This window comes from Haliotis asinina, chromosome 12, assembly GCF_037392515.1.
Source record: "Haliotis asinina isolate JCU_RB_2024 chromosome 12, JCU_Hal_asi_v2, whole genome shotgun sequence".
Taxonomy (NCBI): domain Eukaryota; kingdom Metazoa; phylum Mollusca; class Gastropoda; order Lepetellida; family Haliotidae; genus Haliotis; species Haliotis asinina.
The window spans coordinates 5,788,069-5,810,285 of record NC_090291.1 but is presented as its reverse complement, the minus strand read 5'-3'; the positions used below and the strand labels follow the sequence as shown (position 1 = coordinate 5,810,285).

Here is a 22,217-nt window from a genome sequence, read left to right as displayed (position 1 = left end):
ACCTAGTAGAAGGTCGCGTCAGGTAACCTTTGAGCAATCAAATGACAGTCCAATCAAATGCGAGACAGTTAAATAGATTTAACCAATCAGACAATGGCTACTATTTAGGGATCGGAGGGACTTTCAAAATATTCAGGTCACCAACACAGATCTCTCCACAAACAAAAATCAGCATATAACACAGTTATTTGACCTGCAGTATATACGCTTTGGGGTTTCTGTTGACATGGTTACCATTAGCTAATATTTCCGCAAGATAACATCCTTGAATATTGTCAAAAACACTATTTTCAGCGACTGTTTACTCGCCGTTGTCATGGCAGTACGTACGCCGTGTGCATCACCCGGAAGCGATCGTAAGCTAAATAGCATTCGGAATCTTTCGGGTACGAACCTTTTCGAGATAAAAAGTTCATAAGGGATGTGCGAATGTGCACTTTCGCGATTTGGTAAGCTATGTTCTGATTGGTCAATCTCAAAGGTTACCTGACGCGACCTCCCATAAGATTTTGTTAGACTCGGTGGTGGAGTGTAACGAAAAGTACTGAGGATAAGTTTACATAGACTGTAACTTTTATCGTAGTCAATGTGTGAGAATGGGCTTAAGGAGTTCGTTGGGCTACGAAGGTGTCGGGAATAGCTAGCTTGGTATTTTAACATGTTACCAAGGTTACACCAGTAACCTTGAACAGACAATACAACGTAGTATTAAGTTTGAATACTTTATTCACAAGCATGAGTACGTCTGACACTGGGCAGGTGGACGTGACAAGCGTCCCCAGTCTGACACCAACCTTCAAACAACACAGTCCAGGGAATGGACACAGGTGAGAGACAAAAACATGGTCACTTTGGTTTTGAATACTTCCATTCCAAGCCTGCCAAACAAAGGCGCCAAGCAGATTGTGAGGTAAAAAGGGCAATATCAATCAAAGGTGATTGGATATTTTGGCAACTTCAGCAAGACGTACGCAGGAACCTTACATCACAACCTCCGGTGTTACTTTGGAACAATCAGTGTTACATGCATACTACAGGCGCTGTTCAAATAGGAATTCAGAATTCAAGCATATGGGTCCTGGATACATGTATGCTCCTACAGAAACCTTAATGCCTGACAGCTACAGAGGAAGAACTGCAACTGAACAAAGGCAACATGCACAAGCAAATCTTACCTCCAAAAGGAGCTGTTTCAGGCTGCAGCTTGTGGGAATGGGAACTCAAAGATCCCAACTAGAGGGTGTGCCCAGGTTGTCTAAACTGGCTCAAAACTGGTTTACCTTAACCTGATGGATATTTGTATATATTTTTTTTGCAACACAGTGATGGTACCCGGTGTACGATTTGAACAGGCATCTTGGCAACATAATTTATGGGTGTTAATTACTGCTTTCCAATTAGGTTGTAGAATTCCAAATATGCACAAGAATTATAAATACTATTTGGTGCAAAAACTGGTTGTGATAATGCAGATTTTATTTGGTTGGTAAAATGTTTGAAGTGGCACGAGACTACATACAATGCATCTGACCAAGTAAAAGTATCTCCAGGGTTAAGTAAGTCATTTTTATTTGAATTTCCTTCCAGGAAGTCTTATTCTATTTCACTTAGATGGGGATATCAAGCAAATAAATAAATAATCTAACAGTTTATTGTAAAAAAATTAAAATGAAAAAAGTTCATTACATATAATTCTGGCTTTGTCCCGTGGGTCTAAACGGTTGAGATAGAGAAATATGGCTGTTATATGACATCATTAAGGATGTTGTACCATTGTTGACAGGGCAACACACTGATTGTAGTGATGGGTACTGATGACAGCCGCTTTCTCCAGCCATACAAAGCCTCCTGAATCAGATATGGAGTGTTGAAGATTACCAACAAAAAATATAATAACACAACAATTACAAAGTAAAACATGCACACCCACTGAGCAGAGATTTTTCACATTACAAAACACCTCCTGTTCAGTTGACATGTTCAGACCTGTTCCCTTAAGTATGTCTGATATGAAATATTGACAGAAATATGTTAAGCAATACCAGTACTCGAGAAAAACCCTAACTTATAGAAAAGCCCAGCAAGGGTCATTTGATGGTGGGACTATCAACTATAGGGAGACAGAAGGCACAGCTCACCACATCTACATTTCACACATTAATGTGACCACCTCTTTGAAGTTCGCAACATCAGAGCTGATCGTGTGACCCAAAATGTTCCTGGAAGCCGTATGTTGTCTGCTGACAAAGCTCTTCTGACTAGACTAGTAAACCCTGACGCTTCAGCAACTATGCAGTGAAGAAGCATGTTCAGGAAAACACATAAAGGTCCCAGATTGTCGAAGCCTTCAAGCTACAAGCTCTGGACATCTAATTAGGAAGTGTATTTGTATAGTTCATTTTGACTTAAATTGTAGGTCTTCTAACATCTTTAAAAGCATTAGATTTAATCATCAAAAACTCAGCTTTATAACTCCTTCAGGTATTAGAAATCAAACTAACAAACCACTACACCATATCTGATTATATCAGTGTAAACTGGAGACATTTTTACTCCAGTTTGGAATCCAAAGTCTTGAGAACCACGTGTTTCCGCAGCAATGTCTCATAACGACCTTGTCACAATAATTCATAAAAACTCTATGCACGTCTCTAATGTTTGGTAAGTCAAGGATTTCTTCTACAAGACTACTTTATTTAAAACCTTGGTATGACAACATATCAAATGAAAAATTCTTGAAGTTAATTTGTAATCTGCAACATTGTCTACATTCATATTGGCACAGAAAGTCAGTTAATGTGACTAGGTGTTGCCCCACAATATCCTAAACACGGAAGCCATCACAGTGCAAAGAGTCAGATGATACTCCACACTGACTGGAATGAATTGAAATATTTTGTGCCAGATCAACTAAAATTGAAAAAAATTATAACCTGATCTCAATACATGAACGTCTATGAAGTCAAACTTGAGTGTATCTCCTAATACGCACACAGCATAAACAAAAACAAAAAAACAATTTCTAACATAGAAAGAAATTTCCCATTCCACAGGAAGACAATTAGAGATAACTCTCTTTCAAATCTTATGTAAATAAATCACCTATCAAAGCTAATACTGTGATTGTGGTCAAGCTGGATAACACTGTATGAGAGCATTTAGCCCAGAATATTGCTGTCATGTGTTCAGCATATAACATGCATTATAATATTTGTAAAAGTCGCCATAACACAGTTGATACATTTCCGATACCAGTTAATTATATCAATATTTGAAATGTATGTAGAATAGATATGTTTACAAACAGAAGAAAATCATCTACTTCCTGTACAAAGATATATACAGTTTCATAAAACAACACATTAAAACAATACTTTAATACTATATCTCTCACATGATAATACTAGTTTCAGTAAGCACTGGAATTTGGGATGCTTGGTTTTCAGCTAAATAAAAAGACGCTTTTCATGAAAATGCATCCCTTCAGATACTGAACATAAGATAATACATTCGTCAGGTTTTGATTCCCTCCCTCTTACAAAATACAGGATGCAACACCAGTTTTATTTGAAACAAGAGCTTTGAACATTTGAACCCTGATATATATAGAACCATAAAAAATGAAATTGACCACATGCGATACGACAAAATTTGATGCCATTGTTGTGTCTGTTGTTGAACAGGGAATGTCGGATTCCTTGGGCTTGGTATCCATGGTTACAAATAAAGGCGGAATGCAAACACATACATTAAATCACGGATCAACACTACTACAGTACAATAAGACAAATACTTTAACCATGTTCACTTTCAACAAAGATATCACATTTTTTTTCTGCCATCATGAATGCACTGCACGATATCAGCATCAGTGTGGCTTCCTGTCTCAAATCTTCAAGCATGACAGCATACAATGAAACATATTAGTCCAGCTGCTGACACAGCTACAAGCCGAAGGTGTTTTCTCCACTGTAAGCTATGTACAAAAATCCATCCTCATCCTTATGATCTTCATAAACCTGGCCCATGCTTGCACTGCAACAAAGTTGAGGGGGCACATGAATTAGTGTTTGGCAATAGGAAATCAAATCCACTATCGATAATTGGACTTGGAGAGCTTATGGTGAGCAATTTTTAAATATAATCAAAATATATATTTTTAAGGCATTCATCAGTCTTAAGGGTTTCATCCCAGGTTTTCTTTCTTTCTTTCTAGATAGATATTGTATCAAATTCGTGAAAATCTTGATTTCTTCAGTGTCTAAAATCAAACCAAGATATTCCATGTAACATTTCTGTTAGATTACTCTCAACAAAACCCAAACATTTTTGTTCATTGTTCATCACATTTACATAGTTTGAAAGCTAGGTGTTGTAGAAATATGGAAATATTGATCCCAAGTATGGATTTGCCATATACATGATAATGGAAACGCATCCCTACAGCACCTTCACTGACACCGGAGACAAGTGTTGGTGATTCACTTGAATCAATAACTCATGATACATAATACCGCTGCAGGACACACAGGTCACAGACAAATATACCTCTCAGGTTTCATCACTACACTGAATTACTCCATACTCTTTGCTGTACCTATATATATTAACACAAGTAAGTCTATAATTATCTGCCGGGGGAAACAGATATGGATGACAATGTTTTCAGTAGGTCTGACTGACCTACATATCACTGATTGTTCCAGTTGTCTACAGGGGTCAAAGCAATGAGATGTCATATGAAGCCATTGTCTGCTTAGCGTCACTGATGTGTTGTTTCAGTGTGAGATCAGCAGACACACATCTTGATATATGTTTTACGAAAATGACCAGTGGGTAATAAATAACGTAACCTACAAGCAACTTGCCAAGCCTCAGAGCATCTGAAGTTCACTCAGGATTCACAATCTGTGATAACTTATACATTGCAGGTAGTTTCTCAGTACGTTCAGAGCTTCAGGGAAAACTAGGACCCATCTCAAATATCCCTTCAGCAGTTGAGCTGCACACTGACCACCACATTTTCACCATTTTGGAAGACATTTATAGCAGGAGCAACAAGGCTCCATGTCCCATTAATATCACAGTAACCCGCAAATGATGATGAGGAAAGACGGTGGTTGATAGCAAGAGCACCAGTCAATACTATCAGGGTATTGCCACCATCATACGGGTGAACTACTGATGACTGAAGCATCAACAACATTGTATGGGGTAAAAGTCAACTATGTTCCCCTTGTGGACACACAATCCTTATTCAGTTGCACTTTTGACAACAATGAGATACTGGGGAACTATCCTGCACCTTTATACACAAATAAAGATTGAGATACCGGAGATGAATCCTGCCTGTGGACCAGATTCAAATTACCAAGTTAAAAACCTACTCACCTTGACTGAGGCAGTATTTTCCCTACAAAAAGAAAGATGGCTTTTTCCGACGGAAGTTGAATGCGTTTGCGTATAATCCACATGAACTGAGCCACTGAGATGTCATTAGGAACAAGGAACTTTCTCTTGTCGATGTTCTGTATCTGACTCTTGGGATCCCTCTCCACTATCACCTGCAACAAAAGTAGGGGTTAATTTGTTAACACTTTGAGTGACACTTTTGGTATGATCAGGGTAGGATAACTTTGTGACACTGTCAGTACAATCAGGTGTGGGGTAACTTTGTGACACTGTCTGTACAATCATGTGAGTGGTAACTTTGTGACACTGTCAGCATAATCAGCTGTGGTCTAACTTTGTGACACTGTCAGTATAATCAGGTGTGTGGTAACTTTGTGACACTGTCATTATAATCAGGTGTGGGGTAACTTTGTGACACTGTCAGAATGATCAGGTGTTGGGTATCTTTGTGACACTGTCAGAATGATCAGGTGTGGGGTAACTTTGTGACACTGTCGGTATAATTAGGTGTGGGGTGACTATGTGATCAGGTTTGGGTAAATGTGACACTGAGAGTACAATTAGGTGTGGGGTAACTTTGTGGCACTGTCGGTATAATCAGGTGTGGGGTAACTCTGTGACACTGTCAGTTTAATCAGGTGTGGTCTAACTTTGTGACACTGTCAGTACAATCTGTGATAGGGTAACTTTGTGACACTGTCAGTATAATCAGGTGTGGGGTAACATTGTGACACTGTCAGTATAATCAGGTGTGGGGTAACATTATGACACTGTCAGTATAATCTGTGATGGGGTAACATTGTGACACTGCCAGAATGATCAGGTGTTGGGTATCTTTGTGACACTGTCAGAATGATCAGGTGTGGGGTAACTTTGTGACACTGTCGGTATAATTAGGTGTGGGGTGACTATGTGATCAGGTTTGGGTAAATGTGACACTGAGAGTACAATTAGGTGTGGGGTAACTTTGTGGCACTGTCGGTATAATCAGGTGTGGGGTAACTCTGTGACACTGTCAGTTTAATCAGGTGTGGTCTAACTTTGTGACACTGTCAGTACAATCTGTGATAGGGTAACTTTGTGACACTGTCAGTATAATCAGGTGTGGGGTAACATTGTGACACTGTCAGTATAATCAGGTGTGGGGTAACATTATGACACTGTCAGTATAATCTGTGATGGGGTAACATTGTGACACTGCCAGTATAATCAGGTGTGGGGTATCTTTGTGACACTGTCAGTATAATCAGGTGTGGGTTAACTTTGTGACACTGTCAGTATAATCAGGCGTGGTCTAACTTTGTGACACTGTCAGTACAATCTGTGATAGGGTAACTTTGTGACACTGTCAGTATAATCAGGTGTGGGGTAACATTGTGACACTGTCAGTATAATCAGGTGTGGGGTAACTCTGTGATACTGTCAGTAGAATCTGTAATGGAGTAACTTTGTGACACTGTCAGCATAATCAGGCGTGGGGTAACATTGTGACACTGTCAGTACAATCTGTGATAGGGTAACTTTGTGACACTGTCAGTATAATCAGGTGTGGGGTAACACTGTGACACTGTCAGTATAATCAGGTGTGGGGTAACTCTGTGATATTGTCAGTAGAATCAGGTGTGGGGTAACACTGTGACACTGTCAGTATAATCAGGTGTGGGGTAACATTGTGACACTGTCAGTAGAGTCAGGTGTTGGTTAACTTTGTGACACTGTCAGTATAATCAGGTGTGGGGTATCATTGTGACACTGTCAGTATAATCAGGTGTGGGGTAACATTGTGACACTGTCAGTATAATCAGGTGTGGGGTAACTCTGTGATACTGTCAGTAGAATCTGTGATGGAGTAACTTTGTGACACTGTCAGCATAATCAGGTGTGGGGTAACATTGTGACACTGTCAGTATAATCAGGTATGGGGTGACTATGTGATCAGGTTTGGGTAAATGTGACACTGAGAGTACAATTAGGTGTGGGGTAACTTTGTGGCACTGTCGGTATAATCAGGTGTGGGGTAACTCTGTGACACTGTCAGTTTAATCAGGTGTGGTCTAACTTTGTGACACTGTCAGTACAATCTGTGATAGGGTAACTTTGTGACACTGTCAGTATAATCAGGTGTGGGGTAACATTGTGACACTGTCAGTATAATCAGGTGTGGGGTAACATTATGACACTGTCAGTATAATCTGTGATGGGGTAACATTGTGACACTGCCAGTATAATCAGGTGTGGGGTATCTTTGTGACACTGTCAGTATAATCAGGTGTGGGTTAACTTTGTGACACTGTCAGTATAATCAGGCGTGGTCTAACTTTGTGACACTGTCAGTACAATCTGTGATAGGGTAACTTTGTGACACTGTCAGTATAATCAGGTGTGGGGTAACATTGTGACACTGTCAGTATAATCAGGTGTGGGGTAACTCTGTGATACTGTCAGTAGAATCTGTAATGGAGTAACTTTGTGACACTGTCAGCATAATCAGGCGTGGGGTAACATTGTGACACTGTCAGTACAATCTGTGATAGGGTAACTTTGTGACACTGTCAGTATAATCAGGTGTGGGGTAACACTGTGACACTGTCAGTATAATCAGGTGTGGGGTAACTCTGTGATATTGTCAGTAGAATCAGGTGTGGGGTAACACTGTGACACTGTCAGTATAATCAGGTGTGGGGTAACATTGTGACACTGTCAGTAGAGTCAGGTGTTGGTTAACTTTGTGACACTGTCAGTATAATCAGGTGTGGGGTATCATTGTGACACTGTCAGTATAATCAGGTGTGGGGTAACATTGTGACACTGTCAGTATAATCAGGTGTGGGGTAACTCTGTGATACTGTCAGTAGAATCTGTGATGGAGTAACTTTGTGACACTGTCAGCATAATCAGGTGTGGGGTAACATTGTGACACTGTCAGTATAATCAGGTATGGGGTAACATAGTGACACTGTCAGTATAATCAGGTATGGGGTAACATTGTGACACTGTCAGTATAATCAAGTGTGGGGTAACATTGTGACACTGTCAGTACAATCCATGATGGGGTAACTTTGTGACACTGTCAGTATAATCAGGTGTGGGGTAATTTGGTGACACTGAGAGTACAATTAGGTGCAGGTAAACATTGTGACACTGTCAATAAAATCAGGGATGGGGTAACTTTGTGACATTGTCAGCACAGTCAGGTGTGGGTTAACATTGTGACACTGTCGGTACAATCAGGTATGGGGCAACTCTGTGACTGTTTGTACAATGAGGTGTGGGTTAACATTGTGACACTGTACAGTTAGGAGGTGGGGTAACATTGTGGCATTGTCGGTAAAATAATGTAAATTTCCACATTGAGACACAACCATCTTATACAGAGATGGGGCAATACACTGAAACTGTTGGTAAAATTAGGTAAGAAGCAACACTATGAATATTGGGATAAAATTCATGAATTAGGGAAGACATGAAGGCATTGACAATATTCTTGTCAATGGTGCAGACAGTCGGTGGGATGGGGAAGGGTAGAACAAATAAAACAATATTTATGCTCCACCTGAGAAAAAAATAATGTATGCAACGAAAACTGTCACTGTAGAATCTGAAGGCATGATTTTTTATTTCAGATTTTCATCGTATCGGTGATGGAATGTTCTGCTTGGTGCTGTTAGAACACTTCTGGAAAGAGAAGCGGAAGTCCAACAGCAATTACAAATCAAGCCATGAGACACAGTAACATCTCAGTATAAAGAATAGTAATAACTTAAAGCAAGGCTGGATGCCAGTATTTTGTAAACAATTTTCTGGACACTGTCCAGTGATAGTCTGGTCCATTATTGACAGTTGGTGATAACAGCAGGCATCACAGATATGATGTTGACATGAAACAAGTCTACATGGATAAAGATCTCCAGGTTACTTCTATTACATAAGACACCTAACACCACACCACTATCATTGTTTTCCTGGCATTTCACACATTAGCAAAACACTGAGACAAGAGACCAATTAGCTATTCAATTCGATGACTGACAACCAGTGTTAAACATGTTAAAGCTGATGTTGACATGGTTCATTTAAACCTGCGCAAGATGGCCTCCAGCTATGTTTAAGCAGCAGCCATCATGCCTCACTGAACTTGCTGACCATCCACTGATCCGTGACTAACCCCAGATACTAGCACTGTGATCAGTGACCCACTGGACGTGATGTAACAAGTGTAATTACTTCATCACACACAAACATCTGTCTCTGTCAAATAACACATAGCCCAAGAAACGGTTTCCATTTTCAAACAAGTACCCAATATTTCTAAACTGGCAATTAGAACTTGGGAGAGAAAGTACAGTGACGTCATGGACTCATGTTTTATGAAATAAAAAGTCTTTATCATTCCTATTGTGGTTTCTAGGAACCTTCTTGACCCGTCATCATACAAAAATGTTAAAAAAACACATACAAAGTTTTCAGTGCTGACTGTGTATACACCACTGACATTCAATGACCTTGGTAGAATAATGGCCAAGGGTTAACCTTCATGTTAGGACACAGTGAAAGTATCAAACTCAAGAAGTGATCTTAAAGTTCTTCATGTAAAATATAAAGTAACCTGTAACTGTCAACAAGTGCATGCACAGAAGTATGACAAGCAACAGCAGTATGATTTTTATTGTAAGGGTTTTTATCCAAAACAAACAACTAGGATAACACTTCATATAACTTTCACTCCATCCTGTTAACAAAATCACAATTTCAGTATTTATGCCAAGAATGACATACATAACAAATAAGACACACTTAGCTATCAAAGCAGAAATGAAAATGTTGAATTGGTCATGTTAATATTCCAAGTCACTATAGAAATAAGAAGAAGAAGACATAATTTATGAAAGTTGTCTTACCGGAATCCTTTCTGGATATTTCGTTTTGATCTTTGTTGACTCAGCTTTTCTTTGTTCTGCAAAAAATAAAAAGAAATACAGCTGTCAAACAGATTTGGAATGAATATGACTGAATGTTTTGCGCTTTGTCTGTTTTATGTTTTTTGTTACACATAAACACTGGATCTTTTGTAACAAACTGGTTCAAAAAACCCCAGGAAGTCAACACACAAGTTGACACTTAGTTAAGATCTCCTTATATGATATATATCAGGCTTTTACACATTACATAACTGGCACATTATTCATTCTCAAACCAGGAATCTCAGTTAGCCCTATATGTTACTGTACAAATAGGGAACAATGAAAGTTGCTAGTCAACACATTGGTCACGACATAACATATTCAAAGAATCTTGTAAAGCTAATGTTTTTATTATGCAGGCCATTATGTTAATAAATGCAGAGATGAAACGAGAATGTGTGTACATTAAATCTGGAACATCTAAAAAGGTGTTGTTTTACCATGTTTATGCTTGTGACAAGCTGTGTACATGTACAGTGACACGGACACTTTTGTTTCGTCGATTCAGTGTTGTGATGATTGTTAAGGATAATATATCGAAACAAAGCGTGTATTATGTTGAATCAATTTCCTTAAATGGGATTTTTCCTTGAGCTTACTCGCTGACATTACGATCAACATTTGGGAAGGACAATAGACACATCTGGGTCCTATCACTTATCAGGTTTCATTGTGCATGTCTTCCTCTGATTTTAGTCTAACAGCTATTTAATCAACGTAGTAAGACAATTCAATGCAACGTGACAACCTTTGTATCTGATAGTGTATCATATTTACAAACGGTGGTGATAATCAGGTTTGCATGTGGGATTGTTTACATTTGACAAAACAAAAACAAACCACTCTGATTGATACAATTCTACGTCTCTTCGACTGCCTTTTGTATCATATCGATTCTTACCGAATGTGTGTTCCTCCTTAAACTTGAATTTCATCTTGATTTCTGTTGTCGACTCAAAACGATTACAAAACTGGGCCTGTTTTCGTCTCGTGAGACAGCGCTGACAGTCTTTCTTGTGACTTGTTACTCACTTCGAGGTTGCTGATAGTGACGTCACCGGAAGTATCTATATTTGGATCATACGAAGTATTCCGGAATGTCGCGAAGCTACCTGATATTATCTTAAAACCTTATTGCAGTTGAAATATTGCAGTAGCTGTACCATATAGGTAGGAAAACGCATATGTATGGAAATATCATACAATGTAGATAAACATACAGAACGTGCAGGTTCAGAATCTTTTAAAATGAAAATTTCCTTCCTTGTTTTTCTCCAACGTTACACCCTGTTAATTATAAGTCTATCATTTGGATAGCCACTCTAGGTTGTTATTCATTTGTCTCGACCACCTTGCGCAAGATACATGATACAAGATAGTCTGATTGCGACGTACAAAGATGATGGTGTCATAAAATGATGCTTCAGTTGATTAAGTGAAAATGTGCGTGATGAAAATTAAATATATACCATGCCACGTACGTAAGTTGAATCATGTTATTAGTTCACATGATCAATACTGCAGTTTATATTCCCATTCATCAAGAGTTTTCATACTTTTATTCGACCCATGAGCATCCGGAATTTATAACACGTGTATGTATACAACTTGCCAGAAGCAAATGCAAAGGCGCGTTAAAACAAGTACAGTTAGTCCTAGAGACAGTAGTATATAGTCGACATCGCGCTGACGATCGTCTAACATGGCCGATGTTGATGACCCGATTGAAATAAGGTAACGTACTACTCTGTGACAGGTTATCACGCGGACATGAATACTCTTAAAAACTAGATAATATACATTTGCAATCGTAGTACTTGTTGTCGTCACGAAGGACCCGGTGAAATGTTTAATAGTTACTGCCTAGCAGCGATAAGATGGGGCAAGGTCACCTAATTTCGTTACATCAAAGTAGACAATAATGCGAACCAAATAGCTCTGACTGGCATCCGTTGCGATAGTGTTACATACTGTTTTTCTGTTGAACTGTAGAATGTTTAGAATAATTACTGTTAAACGGAGTTGAGAGAGGCAAGGTCACCACATTTCAAATTTGATACATCGAAGATAAAAATGAACCGATATTTTAATAGCAGATTGAGCTTTTCACATTTTTTTGGTCTAGTTTCGAGTCATTTGTAAGATCTGGAAACATTTTAGCTATTTAGACATGAACCCTGCCTGTTATTTAGTAACCTCCATTAACTACTTTCTGAGTCTCTGGCTTATCGAGGAATGTGTACCTTACTGTAAGATCAATTGAAGCGTTTCTTTAAAGGGGCACTGATGCGGAGCGAATAATGCTTCTCGCCAACAGTCTAATTACGAAAGCAGACCGCAAATTGGTCAGCGCCCACTCCTTCGACCGTGACGGACAAAGGAACTGGACTCCTGTCCATATTAGCAAAATTTCTTCACTTAAACAGTCAGGAGGCCGGATGCCCATCACATGCCATTTGTTTAAAAATATCCATGGTATTCCTTGTCTGATCGTAACCATATATCCCAGCAGTGTAGTTCTTTTCGGATGCTTGGATGGTATACTTACTGATCCAATTTGATCCTATTTCTGTGTTTTTAACCTCGATATTTAATCATGTTACATGAAAATATGATGTCTACAGGCACGTAGCAAGCCATTTGTTTCAGTACGGAAGATTGCAAAGCTGTATATTTAGGTAGTTTTGAGTGTTGGTTGAGCTGTGATAGCAAATAGCATAGGTAAATTTTGGTAGCTATGGTAGCTACAATGGTTTATTATTTATGATAATAAAACACACAGTTGATTTATTTGAATTCGTAAACAAAAAAACGATGACCTTGGCTTTGGTAGAGAAATCTGAAAATTGTCTTACGTACAAAAAAACTTATTTCACTTATTTACCAAAGTACACAGCAAATGCCTGTGTGTATTCCTTATGTAACGAAATTCCGTTGGTATCCTCAAAACAGTTTCGGCCCATAAGTGTTTTCAGGCTGCATGCGACACAGAGATTACATCTTCCTTGCTGTAACTCGCGTTTGATGGTGTAAACCTACACGTGTTATTTGTCATCATTCTCTTGATGGTCAATTCATGAATTTATAACAGGTATAATTAGTAGCAACACCACTTCCGTTACTCAACAAAGGTTCCCATTTGGCATTTCTCCTGTCTGGAGTAAATACTCAACATTATAAATTAAGGTCTGTAATGGCAAATGTATTGTATGTTATGTAATATGTGCATGTAAGTGATGCAAGAGGGTTTATCAGCTGAGTTACAAAAACAAACATCGATCAAAGGATTAACCGATAACACACTGATTGATTAATTACTTTTGTTCTTCTAGCGGATTTGTCAAAAGGCAGTGTGTGTAGATGACTACACCCTGTCGTAAAGTGTGAGTGCAAAAACAACATCCTCCCTTCAAAGAATTAACCACCCTTGCGTTGATTGATTGATTGCTCAACATTGGTCAACTAAATTACTTAGAATAGTGGACATCATACAATTAGTTGCCAGGTGTGCTATCTTGGGAGACCAATGAGAGGTTTATCTAGTTTTCACCAACGAAAGACGTGAAACGATGTGTTACTTTTTCGCAAATGAGACAGTTGTAAGACACGCGACACAGAGCAGGATTATTTACCAGCTGCAGATGAATGGAATACGATTTCTTTTACGTGGATATTGATGGATACATTCCTGAACAAGGTAGTAGCCTGACACTGTTGCTATAAAATTAGTCTGTTTTACGTTCATTATTTGCATTTTGTTTTAATTTATTTGTTGTAGCATTCAGCAGAATCTGTATGACAGAAAACACACACTAGATCGCGTATGTGTGTGAAATAGGATCCACATTGGCAATCTATACAATGTATAAATGTTGCTGTTATGTTTGAAATTTACTATGAGTATAAGCAAATCGTGTGTTCTTTTATTAATTTTCAGAATCATACAAATATGACAATAAACTAATTAGGGTTATGAGACAAAATATAGAGACGTACATTGGCTTCGTTATTTTTCCGTCCTAATAGTTTTTTACCATTTCTACCACTGGCAGATGATTAACCTTCAAAGTGTTTCATTTGTTTTCATAATACATTTGTAATGAAGTACAATTGACTTCACCTCAGTTGATCTGTCTATAATTAAACTATCAACTGCGCTTACGGACTGCGCAGCAGAGGTCACGAACCAGTCACGAATTCTGGGATATCATCCGGGTACTCACGGGAGAAAAACAATAACAAAAGTTTACACCAGTCCACGGAAAATGCTCCGCATCAGTGCCCCTTTAACATGGTTAACAATGTCAATGTCATGAAGTAAATTGACATCATGTCCAAACACTTGTAAAATGAAGAAATAGGGTCTTCATAAACCCCCTGACCACCAATTTTTTTCTTGTTTTCTTTTTGTTTATGGTTGTTTTTCATTTTGGGTTCTTTTATATGCCATTTCTTTTAAGGAAATATTGTCTTAGACATGTTTACCAAGCCAGGTACCATTGTCTCCAGTTGAATGTAGTTGTAAAGCACTTCTCTGACTGCTATAAGTTATGAATTTTTTTCGATAGACTGAACCTTTGCCTTGTCTGAAAGCCTGTCATACATCACCCGACCCCACACCACACATGCATTCAGTGACACATCATTAAAACATCATTGTCTCCTTAGAAGGTTAATAATACAGCATATTTTATTTGGGCTCCATGCCTTTAGGCAGGAGACCTATTGTAATCGTTGGGATAATTATTATTATTATTTTTTATTATTCTGCTGATTTTTGTACCAAACACAACTCCTAAACCAGTGCTCAGAATTGATTCAAACAAATCACCAAGAGGCCCACAGTGCTGAAGATGTTTGCACGAGAAACCCAAGACTCTAGGTCCCAAAACAAAGGGCAAATGCTTCAAATTTAATTCCAAAACTTCAAACTTTGACAGCAAATATCTCAAGAACCCATAAAAGGCGACTGTGCTACTCTGCTAGTCGTATAAGGCGACTAATGGGATCGGGTGTTCAGACTCACTGACTTGGTTGACACATGTCATCAGTTCCCAGTTATGCAGATCGATGCTCATGTTGTTGATCATTGGGTTGTCTGGGCCAGATTCAATTATTTATGGACCGCAGCCATATATTTGGAATATTTTGCTGAGTGCGGAGAAAAACTAAACTCACTCACTCTCCAGAACTAATTATTCCAACATGTCCAAGACTTCCAAATTTCTTGAGCATACATGCATTGAAATTCCCAACAATTTTGGCTGGACGAGTCATCACTAAAATGTACCATTTGACCGTTATTTTGTTTTTGTTTGCAGTTTTCTGAGTAGTTAGCCCCCTAAACATGCTAGATGTACTGAGCTCTAACCATCAGCTCTAGGCATTCCAAACTTTCCGTAACTGATGTCTAGTAACCATTGTGCAAATTCTGAACAAAAAGTGCCAGGATGTGCCTTCGTGGCTGTCATACTGACTGCTACTTCTGACCAGAGTTCTCTTCAAAAGCTATCAAAGACTTCTTCACAAGTTTTTCAAAGGAAACTTACCAGGGGAAAACTGCAAAATCTTTTTACAAAACATTGTATGTACGTGTCTGACAGCTGAGGTCCTGGCGATTCCAGATCACTAATTGTTTTGATTGGACACTAAATGACAGGTGAGATACGGTCTGGTAAAGATAGAATTATTTCTTGTTCAGAACAGCCCATTTATACCAGGCACTATTTTCTCCTACTTTCCCTCTGGGTCATGGGGTAAAACATGGTTAAGGGGGATGCACTGAGCTATAATGCTTGCTGAAGGAATCGCCCGTAATACCTACCAAAGACTACCACCTCTTGCCGGCTTTCCCATGTCCCACGGAGCAGTATACTTTAAGTAACAACTGATGTGTCTTCTGTTTGTTTGTAAGTGACCTGTTTCCAGGTGTTACATGTACTCCCAGTACATTTGCTTGCTCTGTGATCACGGTTGTGACATCTTAGAGTAACAGTGTAAAGAATGTAAGCACAGACCATGGACACACAGGATGGATACACAGATTCAGTAAGACAGCGTGAGAGAAACTGTAAACCTCTGCACCAGTGTTGGTAGACAAATAAAATTTGTCATTATTGGGAATTTGTCAATTTTGGATTAGCAAATAAAATCAAGCTGGGATATTTGTTTAGAAACCACGAACTGTCGTTATGTCATGTATGTGTTTTTTTAAGGCTTTTGTTTTTAAAGGTGGCAGATAATCTGATTCATAATTTCACAAGAAATTCACAAGATTTTTTGCACTTTTCCAATATATTTCCTAATAGACTCTTTTAATACGTTCCCGTGAGAGGAACAGTGTAATAGATATTGATAGTCTATGCAGCACAGGACATTGTGAAAATACAACAACTTGGGTGTATTTGAAATCTGAACATAAAGTATAGTATCTACCGACAGTTGATATGCATTACGACTCGTCAGGTACCTGCTGGTTGGCAACGCATCATCAGGATAACACATATAACAATGTTATGTGAAATGATGGAGAACTTTGATTACTGACAGGTTAATATGGATCAGGAAATGTCAGACACCTCCATCGCTAGGCAATGCATTACTACGATTAACAATACGTTGTATAATTTTTGTAACAACCCTTAGCGAAAAACATTCAACAATCTGCATAGAATTTATAAAGGTTGTCTTTCTCTGCAGTTACATAAGGTCAGGTTATGACTGTCTCATACCATCACTTTTCCCTGCAAAAGCTGTCGATTGTGGTGGTTGATTGCTAGTTGTCATACAGAATTACTTTTAAATCAACTTTAGAATGAGGTGCGAGAAAGACACCTTTGTGAAAGGGAGTGGAAAGCATGCTGTGAACTGATCGACTACCTACACAAAGGTGGAACAGGTTTGAAAACTTTGTGCAGCTTATTGGTTCCTTTCAAGTAATTACTTTCTACTCCATGATTCAGACGTGTCATGTTTCTGCTCCAGCATTTGTATACTTGTATCTTGTAAAGTGGACTTAGGAGAGAGTATAAAACTCTGCAGGTATTTAAAACTTATGTGACACTCTATATTAGGTAAACGGGGTCAAGTCATTCATTAACAAACATGTGAGATTGCCTACAATGTCTTCTATTTGAAAAGCTTTTGACTAGCAGTTTAAGTATGCCAAATGTTAGAGGAGATCATCCATTAAGCTATGGCAAATGATTAAATTACAGTATAACCTACAACCGTCATACATTTCTGCAAAGTTGTAGTAAAGTCAGCAACTATTTGAAAACCATAACTGTGATTAACCAAGACTGGAGAACACAACCATTTGTATCTGAAACGATGTTAGTTCCATTTTGAAGTTAATGAAGGAAACATTTCCTATCTCTGGAAGTGACACTGACATGATCCTCACAATTTTCTTATTTACTGTTCTTTCAGAATCAGGTGGCAGATGATATCCCAATTTCCTCTGAAATCATATCATATGATCTAAGTCAGTGGATTAGCCAGACTTATGGGGTTTTCTGTTTTCATTTCTATTCACAGATTTCCTGTATTTTCCAAACCAGAAATGTAACTATTGAAACTATAGTCATTTGATTGAAAAAAAATTCAAAGAAGAAAAAGACAAATTGACAAACTTCTAATGGCTAATTGAGTTCTGTTGGGGAACAGGCAAGAACTGCCATGGGGCCCTACATTGCTGCTAGCTGCTATATTTGAATATCATGCTTCCTAACTTCCTATTCTTGTTACTGCAAGTCTGTCATGATGCTGAGTTCTGTTTTGTTTTCAAATTCCACTGTTTCTCATTCCAGTGATGATTCAGGCAGTAGTGATGAAGGTATTTTGAAAGAAAAGAAAAAAAAGCACAAGCACAAGAAACATAAGAAGAAACATTCCACCAGCGACAAACACAAACACAAACACAAGCGGAAGCGTCACAAACATGATAAAGGAGATGTTGATGAAAAGGAGAAGAAGAAGTCTGGAAAGCTTGAGGAGAGTGATCTTGAAAGACTGGAAGCAGCACGGGCTGCGTTAAGAGCTGAACTGAATGGTGACACCAGTAACGCTATAGGCCTGATTGCCCAGGGATATGGAAGCGACTCTGAAGAGGAGGGGGAAATAAAAGACTTGAATTATGCTGAGGAGTCAGGGTCAGCAGAAAAACGTGCAACGAAAGAAAGGTTTTCTAGCAAAGCAGATGGAAAGGATGATATACTGGATTTGATACGTGAAGCTAGAGAGTCACAAAGACATCATGGAGAGCAGGGTCATAGTCGTGAGAAGAAGAATGGGGTCAAGGATCGAGGGTCAAGGTCACCCAGCCTAACAGAGTTTGCTGATACATTGCTTGACTCAGTTGATGTGATCTCAAACAAAAGAAGAAGTTCCCCTCACAGGTGGGAGTTTATTTCTTTATTGTTTGTTTCAGGAGAGAGAAATGTATATGAGACATGTCTTTATTAAGTATGTCTGTTACATTGTACGAGATTGAATATTTTTAGTTAGGTCTGTAACCAGCTGTCTTTCAACTGTCACAATAAGCTTTATGTTGTTGCAGAAGAAGAGACAGTTCGCGAGATCGGGACCGAAGATCTAAACGTTCTACCTCACCCTCACGCCAACATTCCTCACGTGATGAGAGACGGGACCGAGAGAGTGACAGGCGAAGAGATGAAGACAAGAGGAATGAAGACAGAAGAAGAGAGGAAGAAAGGCGACGTGAAGAAGAACGCAGGGAAGAAGAGCGACGAAGGGAGGTGGAGCGACGACGGGATAGGGAAAAGAGGGAAGAAGAACGTCATCGAAGACAGGAAGAGGAGCGACGTGACCGGAGGCAGGAGGTAGATAGACGGAGAGAGGATGACAGAAGAATGAGACACAGAAATGGGTCAAGGAGCCCTCAAAGACGACGAGATGACCGAAGGGAACGCAGCAGGTCGAGAGACAGGCGTCGGCGTCGCAGTGATGATTCTTCTAAACCCAAAGACAAATTTAAAGACAGTCTCTCTGAAGGCATGACCCTTCAGAATGAATCATCTGATAGTGAAGAGTGAGTTTACGTACTGTTTATGATAATGTTATTCCTTATGAAGTACCTAATGTGTATTCACTTGCCTTGCCTTTGAAATGTGTTGCTTGCATCCCAAGTACACTGTTGTTAAAACTCTCCATTGTGCTCGGTGCCATTGGTTTGGTACCTCCTGATCTCTTGGCGCAGCTCAGGAGAGTGTCACAGGTTCTCCACCGGGAGCACAGAACTTCTGACACTCTGGGTAATGCAGAAGGTTGCAGTGTTAGGGCGCCTTTATGTTCTGAAAGTTCTTGGTGGATTCGACTAAGCAGTGTTTCCTGGAGAAGTCCCATTCACTGTCTGGGCTGTTTGTAGTTTGGGGCAAGGGCCCTGAGCTGATGATGAGGCATACCAGCCTGACTGTGCCAGGATCACCCAAACCCTCTCTTCTGCATATTAGAAATATTCAGGGGGCATTCAGTCAGACTCTAGGTCTCCAGACTTTTATGATTGCATAGTATAATACAAGTTCCCATCTTCCATAGCCCAGTTTTGGTTGCTGTGATCTATGATATTTCTGTGAAATTATTTATTCTCTCATTTTTTTCACCTGTCCTTAATTTTCAGGCTTAAACTCTTTTCTGGCTAGATTTATGTTTAAGTGTGAGATGCTGATAGTTCTTCTACTGTCCTTTGATCATGCAGATAACAGGATTGTAGGAAATATAAATGCAATACGTAGCCGTGGCACAATATGCTGAATATATAGACTATGTAAGCTCACTGACTCACTCAAATGTTGTTGCCTGTTTTTCAACGCTGTTTTCTTCTGTTGTGTAGACTGGATGTAGAAATCCCCCAGGATGAGTCTGAAGAAGAAGCTGAGATTGCAATGAGGAGGAAGATGAGGAGAGCTTTACTAGTGGTAAGTGTCCACAAACACTTGTACATGTGCCAGATGGTGTCAGATGGCTCATAGTGCATGCCATAAGGTTTCATGTGAAAATAGTGAGTTTAGTTTTACGACTCTCTTAGCAGTAAGCCAGTATTACCAAGGTGGAGAACACCAGAAATGGACTTCACACATTAAACCCATGTGGGGAATTGTACCCGGGTCTTTGGCATAACAAGTGAATGCTTCGGGTCTTTGGCATAACAAGTGAATGCTTAAACCACTACTCCACTCCCTGATGTGACAATATTGACAGGGAAACACACTCCTCTGTTGTGTTGCTTCATGATGGAAATAGCTGAAAGACTGTGAGACAGACAAACGTCTATCCTTACTTTGGTTAACTGAGGCAAATTACATGCACACATCCATATACATCTTTGATCGATATTTCCTCGTTTCCGATATCCTTAAACCAAAGTACAAGCCCTAAACAGGCCTAATAGTCTATGCCAGGCTTATGCCGCTTAGAACTCTGTTGAGGTTATATCCCCGGGATTCCGAATATTGTGCAAGCGAAGCTTACATTTATGCATATTGAAGCTTTTTATAACTTTTGTATAAACCTGGAATTGGAACCCACCATCATCAGACAATTGTGGCGTCTAGAACCACTGGCTCCTCATCTGTGCAGAAGAAATCGTTTCTCATCAGCATATGTTGAATCCCTATTGGTTGTGATGTGTTACCTTGGTTATTGAGCATGCATTTTTATCCCTCCGGTATGTAATGCGGGGGGATATAGTCGATGCCTCATCTGTCTGTCTGTCTGTCTGTCCGTCCCGTCCGTTTGTAGTTATTTTGTTTCTGGAGCATAACTCAGAAACCGTTCAATATTTTTAGACCAAACTTGATAGATATGATAACCTGAACCTATGGTTGTGCCTTTAGCTATTTACAGATTTTTGGCATTTTGATTTTTTTTGTTTTTCCATGGAACATGTTGGTGTTAGTCTAATGGTGGGGTGGACTTCATTTCTGGAGCAGAATTCACAATCCGTTCAATATTTTTCTGCAAAACTTGGTAGATGTATCAATCAGAACCTAAAGTGGTTCCTTTTGCTATGTACAGGTTTTTGTGATTTATGATTTTCTCAGTTTCCTTGGAAACATTTTGGACATGGTCTCAAAAGTGAGAGGTGTGTTTCGTTTCCGGAGCAGAACTCAAAAACCGTTCAATATTTTTCTGCAAAAGTTGGTAGATATATCAGTCAGAAGTTAAAATGGTGCCTTTTGCTATTTACAGATTTGTGTGAGGGATTTTGGAGGGATGGGCTTCGTTTCCGGAGCACAACTCAAAAACTGTTTAATATCTTTCATCAAAACTTAGCAGAAATCCAGAGTTGCGTTTCTGTTGCTGTTAAGTATAGTCATGGTAACTGGCTTGTCACCACTGTCTGTTTGTGTACAGGTGGGATTATGGTGAGATGTGAAGTATTACTGTTTCACCACTGTATGTGTGTGTACAGGTGGGATTATGGTGAGATGTGAAGTACAGTAAAGTTCACTTATAACGTACACGCTTACAGCGAATTGCCGGTTACAACGAACAAATTCAGAAATCCCGACTGCTTTCCTATATGTTGTTATGAATTAACTACCGTATACACCGAACACTGATAGTGTGGGGGCCGGGACTCAAACTTTCAATAAACCTTGTCAGTCTTGTTTTCAGGAAGAGTCAAACACTTCTTTTCATTGAATAGATAGCTTTTTATTCATGGGTTTAAATGTAGTTCAGCACAATACTCTTTTTCACTAAGTAGATCCCTCTCAAGCTTAAGGTTTATGTGCATGGACCAGTGTTAAGGCAATAAAAGTATGACCTATGGCTTCAGTGGTAGTCACTGTTATGTAGCTATAGTGATGGCTTAATTAT

General features: G+C 39.1%; 2 protein-coding genes across 2 annotated transcripts in view; one reads left to right on the top strand and one right to left on the bottom strand.

Moving 5' to 3' along the window:
* Positions 1-708: 708 nt before the first annotated feature.
* LOC137258049 (gamma-aminobutyric acid receptor-associated protein-like 2) lies at positions 709-11,446 on the bottom strand. The gene is made up of 4 exons (XM_067795594.1): positions 11,275-11,446; positions 10,311-10,366; positions 5,392-5,564; positions 709-4,035 (listed from the first exon to the last, which is right to left on the bottom strand). The coding sequence occupies exons 1-4, from the start codon at positions 11,306-11,308 to the stop codon at positions 3,945-3,947; spliced, it is 354 nt and encodes a 117-aa protein (XP_067651695.1). The 5' UTR covers positions 11,309-11,446; the 3' UTR covers positions 709-3,944.
* Positions 11,447-12,034: 588 nt separating this feature from the next.
* The window catches only part of LOC137257617 (serine/threonine-protein kinase PRP4 homolog), a 29,092-nt gene continuing 18,909 nt past the window's right edge, over positions 12,035-22,217 (top strand). Inside the window, exons 1-4 of the mRNA XM_067794939.1 lie at positions 12,035-12,107; positions 18,185-18,772; positions 18,934-19,425; positions 20,227-20,311. Of these exons, the coding sequence (XP_067651040.1) occupies positions 12,076-12,107; positions 18,185-18,772; positions 18,934-19,425; positions 20,227-20,311 (1,197 nt within the window). The 5' untranslated portion in view covers positions 12,035-12,075. The remainder of the gene's footprint in view (positions 12,108-18,184; positions 18,773-18,933; positions 19,426-20,226; positions 20,312-22,217) is intronic.